General features: G+C 42.5%; 2 protein-coding genes across 2 annotated transcripts; one reads left to right on the top strand and one right to left on the bottom strand.

Annotated features, from left to right (window-relative positions):
* Positions 1-500: 500 nt before the first annotated feature.
* On the top strand, positions 501-1,920 carry PtA15_5A627 (uncharacterized protein; the record flags this gene model as incomplete). Its single annotated transcript, XM_053169408.1, has 3 exons — positions 501-954; positions 1,028-1,141; positions 1,205-1,920. The coding sequence occupies 3 exons, from the start codon at positions 501-503 to the stop codon at positions 1,918-1,920; spliced, it is 1,284 nt and encodes a 427-aa protein (XP_053020608.1).
* Positions 1,921-4,470: 2,550 nt separating this feature from the next.
* Positions 4,471-10,413, bottom strand: PtA15_5A628 (uncharacterized protein; the record flags this gene model as incomplete). Its single annotated transcript, XM_053169409.1, has 3 exons — positions 4,471-4,491; positions 7,154-7,402; positions 10,351-10,413. 3 exons carry the CDS (start codon positions 10,411-10,413, stop codon positions 4,471-4,473), a joined length of 333 nt encoding a protein of 110 aa, XP_053020609.1.
* Positions 10,414-26,486: the final 16,073 nt, after the last annotated feature.

A 26,486-nucleotide genomic window follows, 5' to 3' on the forward strand; every position in this document is an offset into this window, starting at 1 on the left:
GGAACTCCTCAGTTTAGCTTCGAGAGGTATGTACCAGGTCAGCTGAAGGCTCTGCGCAGTCGCGCTGAAACGCTATGTATCACTATCTCCGGAAAATCTGCCTTGGGCATGGTTCTATGTCAAGTCGTGATACGACTCACAAGTCCAAAAGATGTAGCTTTATGCCCAGAACTACACAGCCTCTGCCTATGGGAATTCAGCCGTACAAAGAGCGTGAAGGGGAAGGTTAGACTTTGGGGGGGCTGAAGTTCTTTGTGTAACCCAAAAGAAATAATGATGGCCTGCAGAATTATTGTCCGCTATGTGTCCAGCTTCCACCGGCACAAATGGTCGACATACTTTACCATGCGGCAGGGACCAGGCCCGCAGGCAGGTTTTTTTTTTGTTGAGATGGCTCCAACGATCACATCAAGTACAAATTACAGATTGTGTAAAGAGATTCTGCGGTGGTCTGATGTTGTCTACAATTGCATTGCTTCTAGTAATATTTGACCTTCAAAATGTACTTTCGTGCTACCTTCCAACAGTACATTGCTCTCCATTCAATCTTCTACTTTGTTGCTATAGTTTCACCCACCCAATCGGGCAATCTTAAGTTTTCTGAATGGGAGCATGCCGCAGAGAAACAAACAGATTTCTTTGGGGAGCAGTTCAACCCTGCTTTATCGGCATGGGCTACACCGATCATTCCTGCAACTGATTTAGTAAATCCAGGGAGTGAATCTCATCATCAACATCATTCCCTGGGGCAACCATTGGGGCCAGACTTTGAAGGCGAAGACCTTGATTCAATGCCACTCTCTCCTGGTTTGCAAGATATGCTACATGAACTAGAAAGCAGCATATGCCAGACCAGCCACCCTCAAGGACAATTCTCATCCACATTTGATCTAATTCCGCTTTCTCCCAGTCAAATAGATACTTGGGCTCATTATCCTGAGACAGTCATTCCTGGTAAGTTCTCTTCCACCGTCTGGATCCAAGTACATAACCCGTCGTTTCACTGGACTGATCCCAAGATCTGAAGCTCATGATAGAATGCATAAGGGAAAATTCGGATCGGGGCAAACGCCTTCAATAAGTAGTGGTATGATTACTGAAATGGCCCAAAACATTCACAGCAGCAAATGTGTCGACCAAGGTTAGTGGTATGCCTGGATTCACCGGAGCTGAGTCGGATTTGAACTAAACTGACATTATGAAGTCCCAAAAGCTGGACCAGGCTTTAGTGGCGAATGGTCCTTGAGTAAGACATCAAATGACAAGAACAACTGGTTGTCATTAGAAAACCCAAAGAAAAGACCAAAATCTAAATATCTCAGTCAGAGGCAGTCCAAGCGCGCAAAGGGTTGTGTTCCTCAAAGTAATTTGATCGAAGGATATTGTATGATATTACTCCTGAAAAAACGCTTTGATAGGTTTGGCGAGAGACTAGTTTCAACATTTTCCGTTCGTAAAGAGCGGAATTCAAAAAAACGTATCCCTCATCAAGAGTTACAGAATATATCGATATTTCCAGGGCAAGAATGCACTGCGGTCCTGAGAGTCGTGGATCCATTGACCAAAAGATCCGCAGAAAGTAGGAAGTTGGCTTCAAGCTACTATCTTCTGATCAGATGGCTCTATGTGCTCCATGAGGATTGGTTGAAGAGGTGGAATATCCCCACATTCATGCACAGGGTTTGGCAAGATAAGTTATTGGACTGGCTTGACTACGAAATTTCTGGATCGGATGATTATGGTATTCCAATCATTGGGATCAGAAAATCATCAAAATTTGAATGGACAAAAGATGATGAATTTCGCGATACTCAGATCAAACTAATTTATTACTTCTCCCAGATGGATGAAGGGATTGAAGTAGTAAATACTGCTAAATACTTGTTGGAGAAATTCAAAGCTAGGAATCCAAGTGAGTAGTTTCTTCTCAATCCTTTATAAGTTGGTGAAATCATTTGCTAACTTGTTGGATAATATAAAATTGAATTTAAAATTGAAGTGCATCTCTATGGGGTTAATTCAGAATCACATCTACACTTTTCAGAGAACCATTTGCCAATTGATACATTCACATCCACTAGGGATCAAACAACAGAATTTCATGGATTCTCTTCATACCCCAGCTTCAAAATAAAGATGAATGATTTATTGTTCTTGGTCCCCAGGAAGGTTGTATTTAGTAATCTTGTATCTTGTCAACAGATCACAAGTAAAGGCAAGGAATTTCTGTCACCATTTGTACCCAATTATGGCTGTGATTTTCAAACTGGAAGGCCCAATATTTCACATCGGTATAGGACCATCCATCCAAAATTTCCAATTGCACTTTACTTTCAAAAAAAATGATTCAGACAATAAAATATTCAGTGTTTTGAATCCAGATTCCCAAAAAAGTTCAATGATAGATCGTGCAGTATACAGAAAACTCAAGACACTACTCAAGGCAATCAATCACATTCATCTTGAGGCATATAAAGATTTTAATATAAATGAAGTAGAATTTGATAAAAGCAGGAAAGAATTATTTGAATGGATCATCAAACTTACCCTCAATCCACAACGTGGATTTTTCCCCCTATTTGGGACTACAGAAATTAAAGGAGACCTAGCACCATGGGAGAAATTAGAGAATGAGAATGGTGAATATTTTGTTGATGGCTTTCAGATTGTTCAAATACAATTAATCAAGTATTTTTCTGAGCATGAAGATCCTATCACTTTGGAAAGAACTGCTGCATTTGTTCTCACAACTTGGTATCAGGATCATTACCCATCTGGATTCATAAATTTATCTCAAAGAGTCAAGAAACATTATGATTATCAATCTTAATGTCTTCAGCTATAAAATGCTTATTTCAAAGGGCATTTTTTCAAATAAATAAATAAATAAAAACATAAAAAACATGTAAAAGGAACTATCAAGCTAATTTACATCCATGTATGTTTCTGGGGTGTCTATTAAAATTTTACAAAACAAGTGTTTTACAGAACTTTGGATCATTAAAGGTATCCCCTGTCAATTGTTTTTTAAATAATAGGACTGGTGCAAATCCTCATAACCAGTATCAACAGCGGGCAAGGGCAATTGCAGCGACATGCTACTGGGTAAATTATCAAAAAAAAGAATCTGCAATTTGAGTGTGTCAAGCAACAAAGGGTAGTTACACTACGTGTAACGCGTAGATAACGGTAACATAACAGAATTTTTGTCGTTATCTACGCATCACACATTAAGCCGTTTTTTTTATGCTCGTTGCATTATCTGGACGCGTGCCACGTGGAGCCCCTGAGAACGGGCAAAAAATGAGGCTAAAAAAGCCTTAAATGGTCCGTTATTGCGTTATCCGGGGGATAAGGCAATAACGGGCCTCATTTTTGAGGCCCGTTATGTTACGCGCGGGGCCTGAAATGACCCCGTTACTAGTAAAGTAACGGGGGGCCCCGGATAACAGGGGTAGTTACGTTACCAAAATGGCGCGGATAACGCAATGTAACATAACTACCCTTTGTTTTTTCAAGCTTGCATTCAAAAGATAACAATAACCTTGAGTGCATAAAAATTATCCTCAATAACAACAATGGTGTAAGTGTGAGATTACATGCCAAGGCAAACAGCATCGTCCTCATAAATTGAGGAAGATGCCGGGAGCTCAAACAGCTGCAGAGAAAGGTGAGCAAAGCAAACCATTTCCCCGCAGTCAAAGCCACGCAGCGGGAAAAGTGCAGATACTGATGACAGCTCAATGCTGATTACAGTTTTGGCATCCGCGAGCAGCAAGAACCAACACGTGGAACCACGTTGCCAAACGCCATTAGAAAAAAGAATCACAGAAAAAACCAAAGGTAAGTAGCGTGATTCAGAACTAACGGTCAAAGGAGAAAGAACTAAAAAGCTATCTCTGAAACTGTTAGACATTGTCAAACAGGATCAAAACCAGACCAATAAAGCCGCAGTAGCTACTCAAAGAGAAGATATGAAAAGCGGTGAGTGCTTGTGTTCAAAGCTCAGAAAAGAGAATAAGGAAGCTAAAATTGATCATTGATGTTCTCTGAAACAGACAACGTCGAGAGACTTTTGCTCTAATTCTCCAAAGAAAAGAAGATTGGACAATAAGAGCCAAAGGCCCTCGTTCAGTAAGAAACAAATGTTTCTCTCAGCAGTCCTGCAAAGCTCTAAACTGACAAACAAATCGTCAACAGCTGCAGTGAACTGGAGGAAAAATTCTCAACTTAAACTCAAAGCAGACTTGGTAAAGCAACCAAGCTCCTCATCTTAAAAGACAGAGCGGCTAGTTGCTTGCTCTTAGGTACTATACCAGCTTCTCTATTTCTAATCTATAAATGGTATATAGATCATAAATAGAGTCTAACTAAGAAATAAATATTAGATCTTTGAAATATTTCAGTAAGCACTTTGCTACAGGTAGAGCAGTGGGATTTTGATCCTCTGCACTTTGCTAACCTGTAACTCTACTGCCTTGGAGGGAAGAACTGCAACTTGGTAGCACAAGTTAGCATGTTTGTAGCGCTGCGGCGCTAGGACATAGCACAGAAAGTGCAATTTGTGCAAAAATAGCACCACAAATAGTGGGTAAATCCCACTCTGTATATATCAAGGGGGAAAAGTGTGAAAAGGCCAAAAAGTGATTGGTTATGAATATGCACAGGTAAAATTCAAGTGTGTTGTACCACAGGAGCAATGAAAATTGATGGCATTCACTGTGAAAAAAACTCAAGAAACTGCTGCCAGTTGACATGCACCAGGAAAATAAAATAGTCAGTTGATGACAAGTGACATGTAAGGGTTCAGTGAACCCTCACTGGAAGGGTCGGTGGGACGGAGGGCCAAAGGCCAGGAGTCTATATAAAAGAATGATATTTCACTAATGAGTCGTGAGAAGGGATGGAAAGGGGAACCTCGAGGTGAAGACCAGCTTGGGGAAGAAGAGAGGATGAGAGCAGTCAAGTACTACAAGCTTATATAGAGAATCCTACAATGTATATGCATATGCATATATGCATCTAGCTTGACTTCTGTTTCAGTAAGGGAGAAACCCTTACATGACATCACACCAGCTCCAGCCAGCTAATTACCATCTATTCACTATCTATCCGCTATCTACCCCAATCTTCCAACCATCTCCTCAACTTCCAAAATTTACCAAGGAGGTCCTGTTCAGATTTTGATGAGCCCAACTGATCCTCAGTTCTGTCCAGCTGATACTCAGCTTTGGTACCCAGCTCATACTCAGCTTTGGTACCCAGCTCATACTCAGCTTTGGTACCCAGCTCATACTCAGCTTTGGTACCCAGCTCATACTCAGCTTTTTTGCCCAGCTCATACTCAGCTTTTTCATGCATCTCACTCTCAGAATTGGAATAAATCCTTTTGACCAGTCCTTGCCCAGGTGATGCTCAGCTTTGTACTAGTACTGGCACAGCTGATGCTCAGCTTTGTACCAGTCCTTGCTCAGCCTTTTCCTAGTCCTGTCCCAGCTGATGCGCAGCTTTGACCCAGTCCTGGGTAGAGAATGTCAAAACGTACCCAGGTACCATTTACACCGCCGGTACACGCGCAGTTTTTGCCAAAAAGGGGCACCCGGCACCACCTGGTAGGTACCACAGGTCTTTTAGGCGGGTACCAGCGGTACCTGCCAGCTTTTTTTCATCAAGAAGGTCACCAAGAGGTGTCCTTGATGACCGGAATGGACGCGTCATCAAGAGGTCCTCCCCTTGATGACCGGAACAGTTCAGTCATTGAGGGGAGGACCTCTTGATGACCAACCTGTTCTGGTCATCAAACAGGTTGGTCATGGTCATTGAGGGTGCTCCCCAAACAAACAGCAGCAGGCACTTGTCATCAAGGGGAGTAAAAACTCCCGTCAATGATTGCACCAGGGACCGTCCTCAATGGCCTGTCCTTGCCGATGACCGGTCTATTGTCAGTCATTGAGGGCAGCTCAAAGCGGGCAAAGGGCCAGGGGTCCAAGGGTTACCCAATTAACCCAGCGGGGGAAAGCAGTAATTGGGGTTGGTACCCGGGTACCGCAACGCTTTTTCCAAAAAAAAAGGGCACTCGGCACCACCTGGCAGGTGCATGGCGGGTGTGGGCGGTACCCGCACGCGGGTGCCGGGTACCGCCAAATGGGTACAAGTTGACATTCTCTAGTCCTGGGCCAGCTGGCCAGCTGATGCTCAGCTTGCTGAGTATCAGCTGAGCCAGGGTAAAAGCTGAGCATCAGCTGGGTCAGGGCCAAAGCTGAGCAGAATCTTGTTTTGTCACATTGAGTGCTTTGATCCTAACACCTGTCAGGTGAGCCCTAGATGTGCTTGTGGACAGGAGCAGCATTGGAGCAGTGCTGGAGCTGAAAAAAAAAGCTGCATCATCTCACTTGCCATCAAGTGACTACTTTTTTCTCCTGGTGATGCAATATTACAAAGGCACTTTGGTATTTGGGGGTTTGATTACCCCACCCACCTGGTCATTTGTGGGTCCCACCAGCTTAACTTAAGTCCCCCCGCTAGGAGGCTTGCTGGGGCTAGCCACAAAGCATCCCCTCCTGCAGGGAGTGTGCACACAGTCAAACATTTGGCTCAGCAAGAAATCATGAATGGCTGGAGGAAAAATATTCAGTCTCACCCAGCCTCTGCCTCAGCTCTTGTGGACCTGCCCCAGATCCAAAATATACTTCTGGACCTCATCTTTGAAATGGTGCTGGTCTCATCTCCCCAATCCCTATCATTTTCACTGTACTAATCTTTTAAAAATACAAATAAAAAACAAGAAATGTAAATAAGGATCTACAACCATCTTGCCTTGTGGATCTTGGATTCACAAACCTGCATATATCTGCAGATCCAACAACTTTAGCCAATCAATTGTTGCAGATAGGATATTCAATCTTGCATATCATCAGAAAATCCAAAAATAGATCTTGAGAGCAATGGAATATCCTTCAGGATTCCTTTTGTTGTTGGATCCGGCCTATCTCACTCCATTGATCTGTTTTCACCGACCCTTGTAAGCAGCGTCCCGCATGAAATTGGTGAAGGGTTGGGGGGGAGGGGAACACACATACCCCTCATCACTGGACTGATCTTCTGGGCAGCCGGATTCAACGGAGTTAAGGATATTGGTGTTAAAGGTTGGAACGGCTCCAGCTGCGGCCTCGCCGGCCAAGAGGAACCGGCGCTTGATATCCAAGATCTCAGCCATTGCCACTGAAATCGTTGGGTGAGCAGCAGCTAGAGTGGAGCTGGTCGGGAGTGGGGGGACATTGGGCGTAGGATTGGGCCCAGGGGACGCAGCCAATTGGGTGGCCAGCGCATCTTTGATTTGTGCCAGGGAGGAGACTGCCGCTGTGTAAGATTCTTCGTAATCGTCGCCGTCTGTCTTGTCTTCCTCCAATGCTGCAATTCCAGCCGGTTTTCCAGTTGGGCGGCCGGGTTGGCCTACTGATGGACGGTTGCTTGCGGCCTGCGTTTTTGTCCAAGCTTGTGGTGCTACGTAGTCTGCTGGTTTTGGAGGGACGGTGAAGGAGGAAAAAATATCTATTGGACCGCGATACGCCGGGCCTGGGCAAGTGCCCGCTGCAAACCCGCAGTGTTGTTTGCAGTGGTGACATTTGTCGAGCAAGTCGAGGTATGCGTGAATGTGCCATATTATTCTTCCCGCAGGACGGTAACGGTAGTTGATCCTTGATGTTTTGTTGTGGATGGCGGTCCCGTGCAAGGTTGGATGATTTGTTTTGGGAGGGCGTCGTAACAGTTCCCCGCCCTCCTGACGAATTCTTTGAACTTGAAGCCTTCCAGTTTCAGGAGATCTAGTAGCACTCTTCATGTAAGCTAAACATCAGTAAGATTGAAATAAAGTTTATCCCATTGTGCCAGCCAATTTGGCTGGGAAAGTATGCTGATGTATATCTCTCACATGGTCATAGATTTCTTACATGAACAGTGCTAGTTTATTGACTTCGTGTTCAAGCTCTGGGGGAAGGCCAAATGTCATCCCCTCCGCCAGCTTAAAGTCGGAAAGCAATTCGCCGTCGAAGTTGATCAGCCTTTGAAGAGTCCGGGCCCAAGTAGTGTACTGGCTGAAGGTCTCCGCATCTCCCATCTTGATGTATCGGATCTGGCGTTCCAGGTCGGTGAGCCATTGTGACGGGAGTGCCGCGTCAAATAAATCTTCCTTCACTACTGACCAGGTCTTGTGTAGCATTGACAATACCTGGGATTGATAGTATGAGAGAAGGTTTGTTTCCGTGATTAGCCGGCCAATTATGAGAACCTTATCCCTATCTTTGGTGATTTCTTTTGCCGGATTACTTCTCAATCAGTTTTGGAGTTTGGGCCTCAGAACTTCCAAAAAGGCTGTATAGTCATTTTGTTGTTTTTGAAACTGTATTTTTGTGTTTTTAAGATTGAAAATCCTTCCTTTGTCTGCAAGCCAGCAGACATTATTCATAGGCCTTTCCTACGGAGAGCCCTCCAGGCGAGGTCCCCCAAATCCTCCATTCAAGAGGCTAGTTAAGCTAGAGTCACACCCACCTGGCCGGCTCAGGCCCAATTTGAGACTCCTTAGGCAAGAAGGGAAATCTTACCACTTTCCCCCTGTTTGTAGTAGTATACTCTGAATAAATTCAACTTGAAGTGAGAGAAATGGAGAGGTTCCAACCTCTCAAGCCCTTACCCAGACTGCTTGGGGGGTACCAACATTACTCCTGTACATTTTGTAATTAAAACAATTTAAGCTTCAAACCTTTTGAACTATGTACATTCCAAAATAAAAACCCGGAAGAGCCAAACAATGGAGGAATTTCCGTTGAAATCTACAGACCCTGCAGAACCAGATCTGCAGTCCCTGGGACAGCATTTCCCTGAAAAAATTAAGGTTTTCTGGCTGCAGATCTTGTTCTGCAGGGGGCTGCAGATTGACGGGAAGTCCTCCAATAAAATTGTTATGGCCTGGTGTTATACCTCTCCAGGGGAGAGTTGGTGCCTGCTAAAGCTGTGTAGTTGACTGTTGGGTGGTACCTTTTCTTCCTTCCCCAGGGTTTTTACAAGAATGACCAACCTCATGTAGCCAGAATGGAAGGTGGTGGAACAGGAGATTTCTCTGATCAAAGTTGTATTCATCTGACCTATCCCGCGGTCCTGCTTCTGGCTGCCCGTAGGATACCGGCTTGGCCCATATTACTCCAAGCCCAAAGAGCCGCCGCTGGAAATCCCATGACCGCCTCTGTGTAGACGTGGGGCCGGATAGCAGATTTGGGAGCTTGAGCCCAGCCTGGCCTGTCCACTAATATTGTGAAGTACTCAGTTATGGACTTGCCTCAAACTTATAAAAGTCCCTCCAAGGGGGGCCCAAAGGGCCCTCCACAGGAGGGACTTTACACACAGTGAAAGCTGGGAAGGCAGGAACAGAAAATCTGCCTCAATGCCAGGTCTTATATTTGCATCAATTTTTAAACTCCCACCTCAAAGGTTTCCTGCATGACGTGTTGGATCAAATGATAGGTAAGATTCATGGCTTCATTCCTATCCTTTCCCCATTCCTCCAGCCCTAAATTCTTCCTTTTCCGGGTGTTTCAAAGGCAAAAATGATTGAGGAATGCACTGGAAACCCAAGAGACCATAAACTCGCACGCTCACTGACAGTTGAATGAGGACTCTGGAAACCCCCAAAGGAGGTGGGTAAAATATATGTATGAATTTTTACATTTTTTTACGAAATGTTAGGCACCAAATTGGTATGAATGGGTTCTGAAATCCCAAAGGGTGCACACCAAACATGGCATAAATGTATGAATTTCTGCTGAAATTCAGTTAAATCCACTAAAAGCCCCCAGAACCCCGCTTGTCATTGGGTTTTTTTTGGTTCCCCGGGGGATTTTGTCCCAAGCATAGGCACAAAAATATATAAATCAGCCAAAAAAAATCATTCCCTGGTGCCCCCCGATGTATGAATTTTGCCAAAATCTTTGAATTTTGGTTAGCCACCTCTGTAGGGGGTTTCCAGGGTCCTGTTGAATGAGGTCAACATACAAAGCAAGATTACACTAGAAAACTGAACACGATATGTCACCAATCTGTCTAACCTTGAAGGTAAAAAAATGATTCAAGGCTATTATCTGAGGGTGACTTACTCAACCCTCCCCCTAAGAAGGGAGTAGATGATTGACTGCTCCAAATTGCGATTACAGGTTGAAGAAATTGGATAATAATTTTTTTGAAAATGTGGTCCTCTCCACAACAATCATTCATTTGGTCAAAAAAAAAGAATGAATTTGCCAAGTTGAGGGAGGGACTGGCAGATTACTGAAAATTTTGGAAAAATGCCAAAAAGCTGACTTGAGTCACCTCAGCAGCTCGTGCTTTGGAGTCTTGCTTTCCGAAGTCTTGCTTGGCACACATCCGATCAAGGGGATAAAGAGTCACGGGATCTCTTGTACAGGTCAACTGAAGAGTACATATGCGTAGTCGCTGATCTGAAACGTTATCACTATCTCCGAAAAAATTGTCTCGGCATGATTCCATGTGATGAAGTCTTGATACGAGTCCAGAAAATGTACTTTCATGTCGAGAATAACATAGTGTCACCTCTTTCCAAGGAGATTTGGCCGTGCCAAGGGCCTGAAGGGGAAGGTTAGACTTTGGGGGGCTGAGAACGAGAAGTGAGGATGTCCCTCAGGATTCTTGCCCAACTTCGGCGAAGTTCCAACCTGTGTACATTGGTCAGCGCACCGCAACAGGAGGCTATTCCGCGGGGACAAAGCTAGGATCTGCGTTAAGGTAGCTCCGATGATCGTTTAGAAATATAAAATGCAGGCTTGTAAGAAAATTCCCTGAGGTCTTATGTTGAGTCCAACTGCATTGGTTCTCGCAATCTACGATCTTCAAAATGCACTTCTGCGCAAAGTTCCAACGGTACATTGCTCTCCATTCAATCTTCTACTTTTTTGCTGTAGTTTCACTTATCAAATCGGGAAAAAATCAGTTTTCTGAATGGGAGAACATTGCAGATAAACAAACGGATTTCTTTAGAGAGCATTGCAACACTGCTTCATTGGCAGGGCCTACTACGTCAATCATTCCTGAGAATTATTTAGAAAATACAGGGAATGAATCTCATCATCATCCTCATTCCCTCGCAAATCCGTTGCGGGCAGATTTTGAGGCCAAAGATCTTGTTTCAATGCCACTCTCTCCTGACTTGCAAAGTATGCTACATGAATTGGAAAAAAATTTACGCGAGGACAGCCACACTCAAGGAAAGCTGTTGACTACATTTGATCCAATTCCGTCCGCATCAATTACAAAAGACACTTGGACTCATGATACAAAGACTTGCATTACTGGTAATTTGATTTCCTGCATCCCAATGCAAGTTTATACCCAATTTATTCACTGTACTTAATAATATTAATGTCTGAATCCATCATGGAATCCTAGGCTTGAAGCCCACAGCAAATGGTAGCATAATTTGTGCCACCCCTGAGATGGTCCAAAACATTCACAGCAGTATTTGTGTCAATCCAGGTTAGTATTATACATGGATTCATCAGATCTAAGTTGTATTTGACTTACCTGACTTCATTCAGTGTCAAGAGTTGGTCACATTCATTGTGACAAAGCACTCAAAATTCCACCATTAAATGTCAAAAATACCCTGTTTTCATCCACAAAATCAAACAAAAGATCAGCAGCTGAATATCTGATTCAACAGGATTGCCAAGGCACAAAGGTGCAGAGTGATGAAAATACTTTTACAAAAGGATATTTTATGATATCACTCCTCAAAAAACACTATGACAAGTTTGGTGAAACACTCAATTCCAAGTGTTTCACCAAGAGACAGATGTATCCAAACACACACATCCCGTATCCATACCTTCAGATCAATGTAGGATTATTTTTGGGAAAAAATTATCCTGTGGTCCTGAGGGTTGTCAATCCAACAACAAAAAGAGCTCAAGAAAATCAGAAGCTGTCTTCAAGCTATTATCTTCTAATCAGATGGATCTATAAGCTCCACGAAGAGTGGCTGAACAGTTGGAATATCCCTACATTCATGTACAGGGTGTTGCAAGAGAGGTTATTAGATTGGCTTGACTATGAAATATCTGGATCAGATGATCAAGGTATTCCTATCATTGGGATCAGAAGATCATCAAAATTTGAATGGACAAGAGATGATAAATTTGGTGATGCTCAGATAAAATTAATTCAGTACTTCTCAAAGGGGGATGCAAGCCTTGAAGTAGAGAATATTACCAAATACTTGTTGGAGGATTTCAAAGCTAGGAATCCAAGTTAGTAATTCCTTTCAAACTGTCACAGAGTTAAGAAAATGAATTACTGAGTTGATGAATAATATCAAATTTGATTCTCAAATCAAAGTGCACCTCTTTGGGGTGAAACTTTTTTCAGAGCACCCATCCACCTTGAATCATCAAACAAAAGAATTTAATGAATTTTATTCATACCCCAGTTTCAAAAAGAATATGGATGATTTATTGCTCTTGGTCCCCCAAAAAAATGTCTTCAATAACTTGGTCTATTATCCGAAGTTTGACATTGTAGGTAAGACAGTTCCATTATTCTTTATTGCAAACTTCAGCTGTCAATACAAAGCTGGAAGGGTTGGCCTTGCAAAAAAGTTCAGGACCATCCATCCAAAGTTATCAATTGCAATGTACTTCCCAAGTGAAGATTCAGACGATAAGATCTTCTGTATTTTGAATAAAGATCAAAATAAAAGCCCCATCATGTACCATAATCTATATAAGAAACTCAAAGCACTACTTGCGGCAATCAATTACATTCATATTGAGGCCTATAAATATCTCAACATAAAGGAAGTGAAATTTGATCAAAGCAGAAGAGAATTATTTGAATGGCTGTTCAAACTTATCCTCAATCCAACCAAAAGATCTCCCCCCCTATTTGGGACTACAAAAATTGAGGGAGATCATGCTCCATGGGAGTTCAAGAAAGAGAAAGAGAATGGAGATTTATTCTTTGATGGCTTTCAAATTGTTCAAATACAATTGATTAAGTATTTTTCTGAGGATGAATATCCTATTATTTTGGAAAGAACTGCTGCATTCATTCTCATAACTTGGTATCAGGAGAATTACCCATCTGGCCTCAAAACTTTCTATCAAAAGATCAACAATCATTTCAATACACAACATTGATGTATTTTTCCATCCTTTGAAAAAGCTCAATTCAATGAAAATTCAGGAGAAAAATTCTCAAAAAAATTAAAAAAAAAAAATTGAGCCTTTTGTGTTGCCAAATGTACACCAAGGTAGAGATTAAGAGCCCATAACTGGAGATTCTATCTTCAGTTTCACTGCGGTTTTTGTAATCAGTCTCTTTTTTTCCTTCTCAGAATGAATGAGAATCTTCCCCTATCTTCTTTCCCACTGCTCATCCCTCATCATTAGAACAAAAATCAACATAACTGGTAAGATGGAAATGAAAACCATCAGTTTTTCTGAATCTGATTACTGAGCTGAACAAAAATTACAAAGTGTGTTGTAAATACTGAGTTCAATTTTACACAAGGCAAGCTAGCAGATGCAGGTGTCTGTTTGGGATCTTTGGACTTGTGAGGGCTCCTTGACCACCTTTCTCTTTTGCTTCTGAGCTTTTCCTCAAAGCATTTTTTCTGTTCCTGGCTCACCCTTTCTGATCTCAGTACCAATTGTCATTATTTTTTTGCACTAAGGGTCTGGGAAATCAGAGAAGAAGGTTTGAAATTGCCAACAGAGCTTTTAACGCCTCTTGTCACTGCCAATTTCCACTTCACTGAAACCTTCCAGAATCTCCAATAAACTTGCAAAGCAGGAGCTCAGGTCCTCAGGAGAGCTTCCAGCTCTCTTTTTTTTATTGTTGGACCTGAATGTTCTCCAGGAGCTACTTTGAAATCCTATATCAACACCGCAACAGCTACGCTACGCTACAAAAAGCGGCATTATAGCGTAGCGTAGCGATGCCCCGCTATTCCTATAGACGGATAGCGAAAGTGTAGCGGTATTTTCGCTACTATTAGCGGTAGCGTAGCGACGGTCCCGCTATGATAAATTGGAACTCCATGTAGCGGAGCGATTTTTTTGCGCTATCGCTAAGAAATAGTAAAGCTTTAGCGCAGTAGCGCACCAATGCACTACTTTTCAGTGATAGCGCGGAAATACCGCTACACCGCTATCAGCGCCTGAAAAGCACATGTGGGGCATGCGGCACAGTCTACTCTCACCAATTTAAGCGTAATCTGACGCAATGCTGCACTAAACTCAATAGGTGCCCAGCATCCGGTGGCCCTGGCCTCTTTGACTGATTTCAAAACTCCCAAGTTCCTGGTTTGCTTACTATGGCAGCCGTAAACCTCAATTCAACTCCAGATTGCATTCAAGCCATCTCAAACCCTGATCCTACTAGTACTCCTGCCCATGGCCCACAAATTCCGCCAAAAATAAGGCAATCTGCCCGCAAAAGAAATCCAACTTCTAACCCAGGTTTTGTTTCAACTGAAACGGATTCTTGCAGAACCCTTCAAGTCCCTACTGTTAGCAACAGAAACACAACCAGATCAAATTTTTCAAACTCTGGAACGGGCTCCCACTGCCAGGTAATGGTTTTCACAAGTTTTATTAAATCCATCCAACTTATAATTTCCACGTTAATTGGGTATCACGTTTTGATATATATTTCAGATGGAAGTTTAATCCACCTCATGCCAAGACACCGGTGTTGCACCTGAAAAGATGTACAACATGTCGCAGAACTCAGACAATGAAAACAAAAAAGCAGCCACATGTTCACTTAAGTCAAAAGCCAAAAAGAATATCGCCCCTTGGAAGGATGGAACAGATAGTGTTCTTGTGTACTTCACCCAGATAGAAAATTCTCTCTCTTCCTGTTGTCTTTGGTACAAAAAATTTGTCAAAGTGTCCACCTCCTCGTACTACAACTTGAAGATTCACTGTGATGACATTGACTTTAAAGGAACAATCCAGTCAGCTTGCCTCAATTGATCCAGAGCCATTGCTGCAGCCTCAGGTTGCAAGCTACCACCAACTGCTGCTCAAATAGCTCAAGAATCTTTGGGGTTGGACAAGAAGTCAGGTGCTGCAATTTCAGCATTTGTTGCGAAGGGCCGTTTTGAAAATCATACTTCAAACAAGTTGATGGTCTACTGGCTGATTGAAAAGTCACTACCCTGGGCTTGATTTGAGGATAGGACCTTGCGTATTGTCTGTGACAACATGAATCCCCTATCAAACATCCATTCCCAAACTTGGGCAGTGAAAACTGCTCAAAACCTTTATCTAGTGCTTCAGCAAGCAGTTCTGGATGAAATCAAGGTGAGTGCATGCAATATACATCCAAGATTAATATTCTCAACACTGAGATTTGATATCCTTGTTTTCAGCACGCAAACTCAAAAATCAGCCTTGTCTCCAATGTTTGGACTACCAAAGGAGGCCATAAGTTTTTCATTGGAATCTCTGCATGTTACATAACTAAAGAGTGGGTCTATCAATCACAGCACCTCACAATCAAACACATATCATGGAATCACAACGGAAAGTTTCTTGCTGTGCTGTTGGCCAGGGTCCTCATAAAGAATAACCTTCAAAAACAGATAAGTGCAATTTTGTTTTACCTGAAAACCATAGATTGGTTCAAAATGCTGATACTTTGCTTACACTAATTACATCCTAGCAAAGACAACTTATTTGGGTTCTAATAACTTTACAATGACAGCTGAATTATCTTGTTTAATTGGTGATAACGACGACACGTTCTGGGATCATTTGGTCAACCACCAGCAATTTTTCTGTCATGTGCTATCCCTCATCTTAGGCGCAGGCCTTGCCGCAATCAAGTTATCAACTTCCGAGGGGCCTGCCCCACAAAAATCCAATTCCATTCAAAACCTTCCAACAATTAGTGAAGAGGGAGAGTGCTTGAAGAGATTGCTGCTTCAGATGATGAGGTTGATATTAATACATCATCAGAATCCAAATCAGAATCCAAAGCCAAAGCCAATCCTAAACCTACAGGAAAAATCAAGAAGAAAGGAAAGTATGCCAAAAGTGGCATTGGTTTTACTTTGCACAAGCAACAGTGGGTCAGCTACGCTAACAAAGCTGTTAGCGTAGCGTAACGCAGCGCAAATGCGCTATTTTTTAGCGTAGTGTTAGCCCAATTGCGCGCATCTGCGCTAACGCTACGCACGCAGGGTGCAAAGATATTTTAGCTTTTAGCGTAGCGTTAGCGCAGATTTGCGCAATGGCGCTAACGCTAAGCACGCAGGGCGCAAAATAGCGTTCGCTACGCTGTGCTACAGCGCTTTTTGAGGCAAAAAAGGCCGTTTTTCCGCTAAAAGCGCCTTAGCGCAACGTAGCGCAGCGTAGCGGCTGTAGTTTAGCGCTAACGCTAAACAAAAATTGGCGTGCTGTTAGCGCCGCTGAAAATTAGCGCAGCGTAGCGGCGCTAACAGCGCGCTAACGCTATTCAAAAAAGGCCAGCGCTTTTTGCCGCTACGCTAAACGTTAGGGCTAAAATAGCGTAGTTTAGCGTAGCGGCCCACTGTTGGCACAAGGTGAGCTACTATTCACGTTCATATGCTCTTAAACTCTTTTTAACTACATTCAATTAGTCATTCAATCAACTTGTTGTTTAATCTTGCAGATTGACTATGTGTGTTGTTGAATAGTGAGCTCTCCCGCAAAGCAATCTGAGTTCAAGGTTTGGGCTGAAAAGCTTGGTTACAACGGTGTGGTGAGATCAATCAACCAGCAAGAGTATACAAAAGAGGTAGATTTTAATATCAAATTACAGTATAAACTACATACAAAACATACATAGTACAAATAACCTTCATATTAAATTTCACTCAGCTGTCACAATTATTCTCACACCCAGAAAACTGGTAACATTTCTTTACACAAGTATCAGGCATGTAACATATCTCATAGTACATATAACATTCCTCCTCTTCATCCCTTACATATAACATTACTCTTTACATCACCTACATATAACATTCCCCTTTATATCCCTTAGATATAGCATTCCTCTTTACATCACCTACATATAACATTCCTCTTTACATCCATTACATATAACATTCCTCATCTCTTGCGCACTGAACACAGGTAACTAGGGTTCAGAGTCAGATAGAGTTAAGAATAGTTCTAAAGATTGTGCCACACTATAAATTCTTAGTGTACATTCTCCCAGAACCTAGAAGCTTATTCAAGGAAGGCAGCCCTTCAAGCACCCGTGTAGTCTGTCATTATCCATGACTTCTACATTTCCCTTCCAAGCTCAGATCACGCCTAGCATAGAAGTTCCACAAGTGGTGTCCCAACAGTGGCTTTTTGATCCTTCAATTTTTGTAATTGTCACCGCTTGTGTTTCTGGACTCTTGAATTTCGCGGCATTTAGTATGAGCCATTGTTGTATTATTGCTTGTGCCTGTGAAGCCTGCTGATTGGTTAAGGGCATTGATCAACGGATCCACTCAATAGATGTGGTTGCCAAAACCTTGACCACAGTGGAGTTCCAAGGCAAATTGGCACCAAGATGGGTATCCCAGTCAAAAGTGAGTCTTGAGATACCGGCCAACGCAAGAGTCTTTTCCACACTGGCCTTTGTTTGAGAACTGATGGCTAGGCCCTTATGTTGGCCTTTCAAGACAGCAGGAGTAAAGGGTGGAGACTTGATGTTCTTCCGTATTTCTTTCTCTGCCTGAGAGACAAAGTATTCTATCTCTGCCGGAGTTGTAGCCTTCAACGTGAGGCGTAATTGATTGAGTTGCTTCTTGATTTCAGCTGTTCTTCTTTCCACCCAGTATTGGGCCTTGATTTCTTCAGGGTTTGGAGCAGCTGTATAATTGTGAGGCTGTTTTGGATGACCAATGTGGAACTTCTACGTAAGGCGTGATCTGAGCATTTTGATGCTGTTGCTGGTTGATTGATCTCACCACAACCTCCCCCAACTTGTTTGTCTGCCCTCAGACAAAAGTTCGCGTGATTTCCGCGCTCCGCGCGCTATATTTAATGTCTTGAACCTGAGAAAACTGAGTACTTGAGAGATGTGATTGATTTCATTATACAAATTGTGTGCGCTGTCCTGCGGCGTAGTTATCTTATTGAGTTGCGGGACCCAATTGGAGGAACTTTGGCAAAAGTTATCCTAGTGCGCGGGAATAGACATTTTTCTCAGAGGTTTTGTACTCAAGACGTTGAATAATATCAATATATTTGTTTTGACTTTAATTGAACTAGGGCAGGATCTTATAATTAAACTATTAATCAAATTTATATATCTAATAATATTCATTTAAATCCTCCCCATAAATCATATTCTATGAGGATTATCTGGATTTCTAAACTAATTGTTTTAATCTTCTTGATTCTGGCTGAGTTCAATTACCGTCTTCAAATCTAAATTCTATCCTTCTTCACCCTTCACACAATCACCCTGTCAACTTGTCCTTTTCAGCTCAACTAGTTTAACCTCCACATTTGGATTCTGCAATTGTCCACTTGATTTCGCCGGCCAAAGATCATCACCAAGAATTTCGCAGCATCAGCGTAAGCCATTTCTTATTTCATTGTTAGATCTTTAATATGTCCTAATTCTATTGATGAATGAATTTTTCATTCATTCTGGGGTGCTTTTTAGGACTTTGCTGTATTGGTCTGTTGTTAAGATTTCATCAGACTAGACAATCTTTTAGCTCTTCAAGACAATTTGCTGTTTGCTTGTTCACAGCCTACTCTCGACCAACTGATCCCACAGCTCGAGTTCTTCATGATTGCCTTCAAAACCAATTGCTAGTTGGCTTGCTTTTACAGATTGGTCCATTACACGATATAGAACAATTTTTGATTTGTGCTTATCAAGACGGTTCACTGTTCTTTGGTCCAGCTGATTCCACAGCTCAAAGTCTTCACGCTCACTTCTCTCCCAAAACAAACTCAACATCGTTACTGAAGTCGTCTTAGTTTTAATTCAAAAGTACTGTCACAAACACCTCCCACGCTCCTACATTAAACAAGAAGACCGCATCCAATTGTACCGCGAGGTTCGCGACAGCTTCACGATGGTGAGCTTTTATCCTTCAATGAATCCCTTTCAACATCTACTAACTACCCTTTTTTTACAGACCAATCTCCATATTCTTCTTGGAAGCTTTTTCGCCGCTTTCCATAGCCGCGCTTCGTTAGATGCCCGGTGGCGCCTACGAGTTGGAAGAGTTGGACGGTTCCATCATGACTAGAAAATATGCGGCATCACATGTTAAATACTATCACAAACGATCGGAGGGGAAGGAAAATGAAAAACTTACTGTCTTGATTGGCGTCTTGGCCGTCTAACGAAGCGCGGCTATGGAAAGCGGCGAAAAAGCTTCCAAGAAGAATATGGAGATTGGTCTGTAAAAAAAAGGGTAGTTGGTATATGTTGAAAGGGATTCATTGAAGGATAAAAGCTCACCATTGTGAAGCTGTCGCAAACCTCGCGGTACAATTGGATGTGATCTTCTTGTTCAATGTAGGAGCGTGGAAGGTGTTTGGACAGTACTTTCGAATTAAAACTAAGACGACTTCAGTAACGACGTCGAGTTTGGTTTGGGAGTAACATTCTCCAACGATGGTTGGAAAGCCGTTAGGAGCAAGTAATCTAGCAATATCAACATCATCGGCTGCACGGCTAAGAGTTTGAGGAGAGTCGTTGGGTACAATGATTGGATTTTCGTAAGACATTATGTGAAGCTTTTCGTCTGGACGATATTTCGGGTCGAGGTCTTTTCTTTCTGAGGTCTATGGGTTGTGTGATTCTTGGTGGTTGGAAGGACAAGAAGGGTCTGATTTATATGGACGAGATTCGAGGATCATTCGAGTGGTCAGGATAGGCGCAGGATTCAAGAGAAACCTTGTAGTAACGGTCTAGACGAAGGAAAAGCGGATCGATCAAATCAGTAAAGGAACGTTAAAGATCACTACATGTAGTGGTATAAAAAAAAATGTCAACCTTGGCAACATGAAAAGGATTAGAGATCGAGTTTCAGCGTCTTCGTTTTCGACCTTCCCTGTTAAATTTGGTGTCAGTACAAGATCGATCTAGGAAGCAAGGTCTCGATTTTTGGAAAACAAAGAAAATCACTTAGATAACAAACAAGAGCTGAGGGTTTGAAATAATAGCGTACCGTTTCCGTGAAATACGATCCGCAAAACTCGACGAGCCGACCTGGTTATGTGAAGAAAGTCAAATGGATCAGTGTGGAGACAAACTGTAAAAGTACTCTGGAAAATACATGTGATTGGATCAAAATCCGGGGAAAACTCTTGACTAGGTCGAACTCAAATGTATTATGGAATGAGATCGACAAAATGCTTACCTTACAGATGACTCGTGATCAAAACCATAGAAACATTTGAAAATACTTGGTTCCAGGCGAAAATGTGATCAATCATGGTCAACCAACTTTCACACGAATGTCACTCATCAATAATACTCTATACAATTGGTCAAGCGGTCAAACATGCAAAAGCAAGTTGAATGTCACACTTCTATCACCCAATTCTGACAAAAAGAGCCGCGCTGCGCAAAAGTCAAATAAAATAAAACTTAATCCTGTACACCTCAACCATTTTCCCCGTTGGCTCAGAACAACTACACAAATTAAAAAATTCTTTTCTTTCTTGTTTTCTTTTTTTCTTTTTTCCCTCATTTTTTTTTCTTTTCCATTGTCTGAGGGCAGACAAATAAGTTGGGGGAGGATGTGGTGAGATCAATCAACCAGCAAGAGTATACAAAAGAGGTAGATTTTAATACGGGTTTACTTCGCGCACGGAGGGAAACTCGTTGCGCACGGGAATTTCCGTTGACTCGACGTCACGTGACGTCGGGCCCCCCTCCGTGCGCGCCACCAGCTCCCCTCAAAAAACTATCCGCACACGGGGGTGCCGTGCGGTGACAGGTGGCCCGGGTGAAGCACTCCGGCCATCCGGAGGAAACAATCCCCTCGATGACCGGCACAGACCGGTCATCGAGAGGGTATATCACATCTCTCTCGATGACCGGCATTCCGGTCATCGAGAGGACAAATCCCCCTCGATGACCGGTACAGACCGGTCATCGGGAGGCTACATCCCTCTTGATGACCGGCATAGACCGGTCATCGGGAGGCTACATCCCTCTCGATGACCGGCATAGACCGGTCATCGAGAGGCTACATCCCTCTCGATGACCGGAGTAGACCGGTCACCGAGAGGATACACCTCTCTCGATGACCGGCATTCCGGTCATCGAGAGGACAAATCCCCCTCGATGACCGGTACAGACCGGTCATCGGGAGGCTACATCCCTCTCGATGACCGGAATGCCGGTCATTGAGAGAGATGTGTTCTCTCGATGACCGGAATGCCGGTCATTGAGAGAGATGTGTTCTCTCGATGACCGGAATGCCGGTCATTGAGAGAGATGTGTTCTCTCGATGACCGGAATGCCGGTCATTGAGAGAGATGTGTTCTCTCGATGACCGGAATGCCGGTCATTGAGAGAGGTGTATCCTCTCGGTGACCGGTCTACTCCGGTCATCGAGAGGGATGTAGCCTCTCAATGACCGGTCTATGCCGGTCATCGAGAGGGATGTAGCCTCCCGATGACCGGTCTATGCCGGTCATCGAGAGGGATGTAGCCTCCCGATGACCGGTCTGTACCGGTCATCGAGGGGGATTTGTCCTCTCGATGACCGGAATGCCGGTCATCAAGAGAGATGTGATATACCCTCTCAATGACCGGTCTGTGCCGGTCATCGAGGGGATTGTTTCCTCCGGATGGCCGGAGTGCTTCACCCCGGCCACCTGTCACCGCACGGCACCCCTGTGTGCGGATAGATTTTTGAGGGGAGCTGGTGGCGCGCACGGAGGGGGGCCCGACGTCACGTGACGTCGAGTCAACGGAAATTCCCGTGCGCAACGAGTTTCCCTCCGTGCGCGAAGTAAACCCGTTTTAATATTAAAGTACAGTATAAACTACATACAAAACATAAATAGTACAAATAACCGTCATATTAAATTTCACTCAGCTGTCACAATTATTCTCACACCCAGAAAACTGGTAACATTTTTTTACATAAGTATCAGACATGTAACATATCTCATAGTAGCATTCAAGAATTACCTCTAAGATACACCTCATAGATGTATTTTCCATATAAGAGTAGATACACAGTAGATCTCAGAATATTTCATCATAAAATCCACGCTCAGAGTATAATCACATCTGATACAATCTTCTGTGAAAAGAAATTTCTACTTAGATAGTAAAATACCAAGCCCTTTTGTATTTCACACAGCTATTCTCATCACATAGTAGAAAAATCTTTCAGCTACATATTTCTAGTCTCAGACAAGTTTATTTACTATATGAGGAGGCCTCTTCTGCCCCTTCCTGTTGTCTCCTTCCCCCATGTTTGCACTTGATAGTAATATTGTAGATTACTAGCACTCATCACTTGATATAAATAGTTGAATTATATATTTCGAAATATTAATTGATGTATATAACTTGCCCCCTTGACATAGATAAATTTCATACATATAACAATTCTCTTTACATCACTTACATATAACAATCCTCTTTACATCACCTAAATATAACATTCCTCCTCTTCATCCCTTACATATAACATTACTCTTTACATCACCTACATATGAGATTCCTCTTTCTATCCCTTACATATAACATTCCTCTTTACATCACCTACATATAACATTCCTCTTTACATCCCTTACATATAAAATTCCTCATCTCTTGCGCACTGAACACAGGTAACTAGGGTTCAGAGTCAGATAGAGTTAAGAATAGTTCTAAAGATTGCGCCACACTATAAATTCTTAGTGTACATTCTCCCAGAAGATTATTCAAGGAAGGCAGCCCTTCAAGCACCTGTGTAGTCTGTCATTATCCGTGACTTCTACATTTCCCTTCCAAGCTCAGATCATGCCTAGCGTAGAAGTTCCACAACGGTCCAGGAATCATTGGTGGCTACGGCATTCAATGGAATATTGCTTACAATAGCAGGAACCGAGCCTACAACGCAAGAAAGGTAGAAAGATCAACAATAATAGTATTACAATTCTTGCTGGCTGATATTGTTTGATTGGCTTTAGGTGATACATCAGCTTCTGGTCAATGAATCCAAGAATGTCAAGGGTAAGGCCTTCTTCAAAGGATACAAGTTCACTTCCAAGGAATGGGAAAATATCAAGATTCTCAATGCAGTTTTCAAGGTATGCTTTATTTGATTTGCACTTGGTTCCAATAACGATAACTTGCTTACAAACTACCACTTGTAGGACTTCATGTTATTGACTAAAAGGATGGAGGGCGATGGCCCTTCTTGTACAATGGTCTTATACAAGTACAGTCGCTTGATCAAAACACTTCAGAAACACAAGGAAGAAAGTAAGAATGGTCTCTTGGAGGCCATGTTTGATCCAATGATCAAATTGGCCAACAAGTACATGGAGCTTGCTCTCAAGTGTGAACCAATCTTGATAGCAACCATGCTGCATCCAGCGTGGCGAATGCTCTTGTTCTGGAACAAGTTCAAGTCGCATCACGCCAAGGCTCAAAAGCTACTTACTGAGAGATTCCAGGAATGGCAAGCAATACTAGAATCACCCACCCCTTTGCTAAACAGAGGTAATTCACAACCAGATATTTTTGCTGAAGAAGAAGATTACAAATTCTTTCCGACTGGCCCAGGGCAGGAAGACAGCAAAGAAGAGCTTCTGTGATATCATGACTCAAATTTCTCGCTTGGAATTAAGGGTGATGTCTTGTTGTGGTGGAAGGTATGGACTTTTTCAACTGTCTTCTCATGTTGAATTTGCAAATCACTGCTTTGCATTGATCTTCTGAATCCAGGCCCAATCAGCTTCCTTTGTTGTCCTATCATCCCTTGCCAGGGATTACCTTGCTTGCGCAAGCAGCTCATCTTGTGTTGAGCAAAATTTTTCAGCAGCCTCGGACATATGCTCGTCGGCCAGGAGCTCTCTTGCCCCTTGAACAATCAAACGGTGCATCAGTTCGCATCTCTGGATTCGCAATGGTGTCAAGGATGCAGGCGACTTTCAGGATTGTCAATCGTTGTTGGACGCTGCTGACAAAAATCCCAAGTTCAATTCCAAAATCAAGGAATAAAATTCAATCATCAATCTGTTTTTATTTGCTGTTTCATGACTCCTTCCCCTAAATATACAAATTCAATACACACACACGAAGAGTAGCTTGTGATTGCTACTGCTATTGGACTATCTACAAAATAAAATACACATGTTTGATTGTACTGAACAAACACTTTTATAGCAAAAAGCGCACCAGCGCTCTGATTTCGCTTTTTAGCGGCACAAAGCCGCTAAATAGCCGCTATGTAGCGATTTTGCCGCTTTTATAGAGTGAAGCGTAGCAGTAGCCCGCTCTTTTCCACTAAAAATAGTGCGCTATTTAATTATCATCTGGTTTCCCGCCCCCCATTCCTGGACAGAAAAGCGAAGCGGCATGACCGCTTCTTTAAGCGTAGCAAAGCTGACCTGATATTTGCTACGCTTTCGCTGCGCTGCCGCTCCGCGTAGCATAGCTGTTGCGGTGTTGCCTATATACTGCCAACAGTGCAGCCAATCCAATACACGTATTGGTATTTCTTGGTATAGGATTTGGTTTTGTGCCCAATACATTGTATTGTTATTGCATTTGAAGACCAATAAAATATATATGTATCAAAGAAGCCTGTGTTGTTGCGCAAATAACATCAAATAAAGCTGTATTTCTAGGAGGGATGGTTGGAGTTTTTCCACTTCACCCAGACTTTTTTTTTCAATACATACATGGTACCACTTTTGTTATGTATTATGAAAGCAATACTGCATGTATTTCTCAATATTATACATGGATTGTATTGGCTGATTCTACATCTGGGACAAAAAAATTGGAATTTCATCTGAGTTTATTCAAATAGAAAATGAAATAAATTCAAATAAATTTGGTGTTATGGTCTGATATATGGAGAGAAAGATGGAGTTTGGGGTAGGTGTTCTGGCTCCTAAGTTTGTAGATTTCAGGATGAGGTAGTTGTCTGGATCTCCAGCATCTCGAAATATGAGTGTGCAGACTGTAAAATGTATGTGACAGGCTATTTACATTGTGAATTCCCGGCTACAGGTGATAGAATTTGGAAAGAACTCCAGAAATCCCCTTTATGTGGGAGATCCCTATTTTTCTAGGGGATTTTAGGCTGAGAATACTCTTAGTTTGGAGTAAAAAAAGCCTCCATTGATTTTCTGCATGTCAACTGCTTACAGTTGAACCTTTTTTTTGCATGTTGTCATGTAATGAAAAAAGAATCTTGACATCAGGTCTCCAAAACCTAGCACATGGTAACAGCTTCCCTCATCTAAGTATATTAAAGACACACTTTCAAGGAAATTTAGATCAAGGGTTTCCCCTGTAAATCTTTCAAAAAAGTCAACACAACAAAGTTTGTACAAATTTTGAGATAAGCTGAGTAGGTTGGCCTTCACACAAGGGTTCTCTCTTGCAAAGGTGGGGCTACCTAGACAACAAGCAGTAGTGAACCACAACAAAGCCAAGGTCCCAAAGGGTAAAGACGTGACCCACAGGACAATTGAATGCAGATGTGTTACTTGAGATTGTGTCACAAAATCTGCTGCCGGTGTGAGAACTCCTTTGGGACGGGTGGCAGTTCTGCAAGGGGGAAATACCAGTTATAATATTTCAAAGGTGTAAGAAGCTATTACAACTGTTACGGGTGGTTTGAAAGACCTGCCCCTCTATGATACTACACAAGAGCTATCAAAATAAATTTATTTATTGTTGTGGCAAACTAATGATAGAGAAAACTATGTGCAGCAGTCTCTTATCAGACCTAGATCAAACTTGAATTCAGCAGAAAGTGGATTTTTTATGGGAAATGGAGTCAGAGTGGTTTACAGCAGCCTTGAGTCAGATAATGGAAATGAGCCTTAACGTAAGATATGTTTTATATGATTTTTATATGTTTGTGATATGAAAGTGGAGATAAACTGATACAAGACTTCTGAGAGAACTGATGTTATATGTGAGCTATTCAAAGTGTCTTTGCCCTCTTCCTTAACCTTCAGTTAAGAGCAAAATTGGTTAAGATCACTTTGACTTGTTAAGAGCACAAGTGGGTGATGCTTGCTACTTGACTACTTTGAGCTACTCTGAGGCATGAAAGATGTTGATGGGCAACTTGATTGAGATCACACTACTGGATTTTATGTGGATGAGGCTTGTAACTCTGAGTGAGATGTGTGTTCTGGTTAGGATTGCCTGAGTGGCATGCCAAAACTGAGGAGGGAAAATCTCCTCCTTTCATAGTAAAATTTGAGGGATTTTTGCTGGTGGGGATC

This window comes from Puccinia triticina, chromosome 5A, assembly GCF_026914185.1.
Source record: "Puccinia triticina chromosome 5A, complete sequence".
Taxonomy (NCBI): Eukaryota; Fungi; Basidiomycota; class Pucciniomycetes; order Pucciniales; family Pucciniaceae; genus Puccinia; species Puccinia triticina.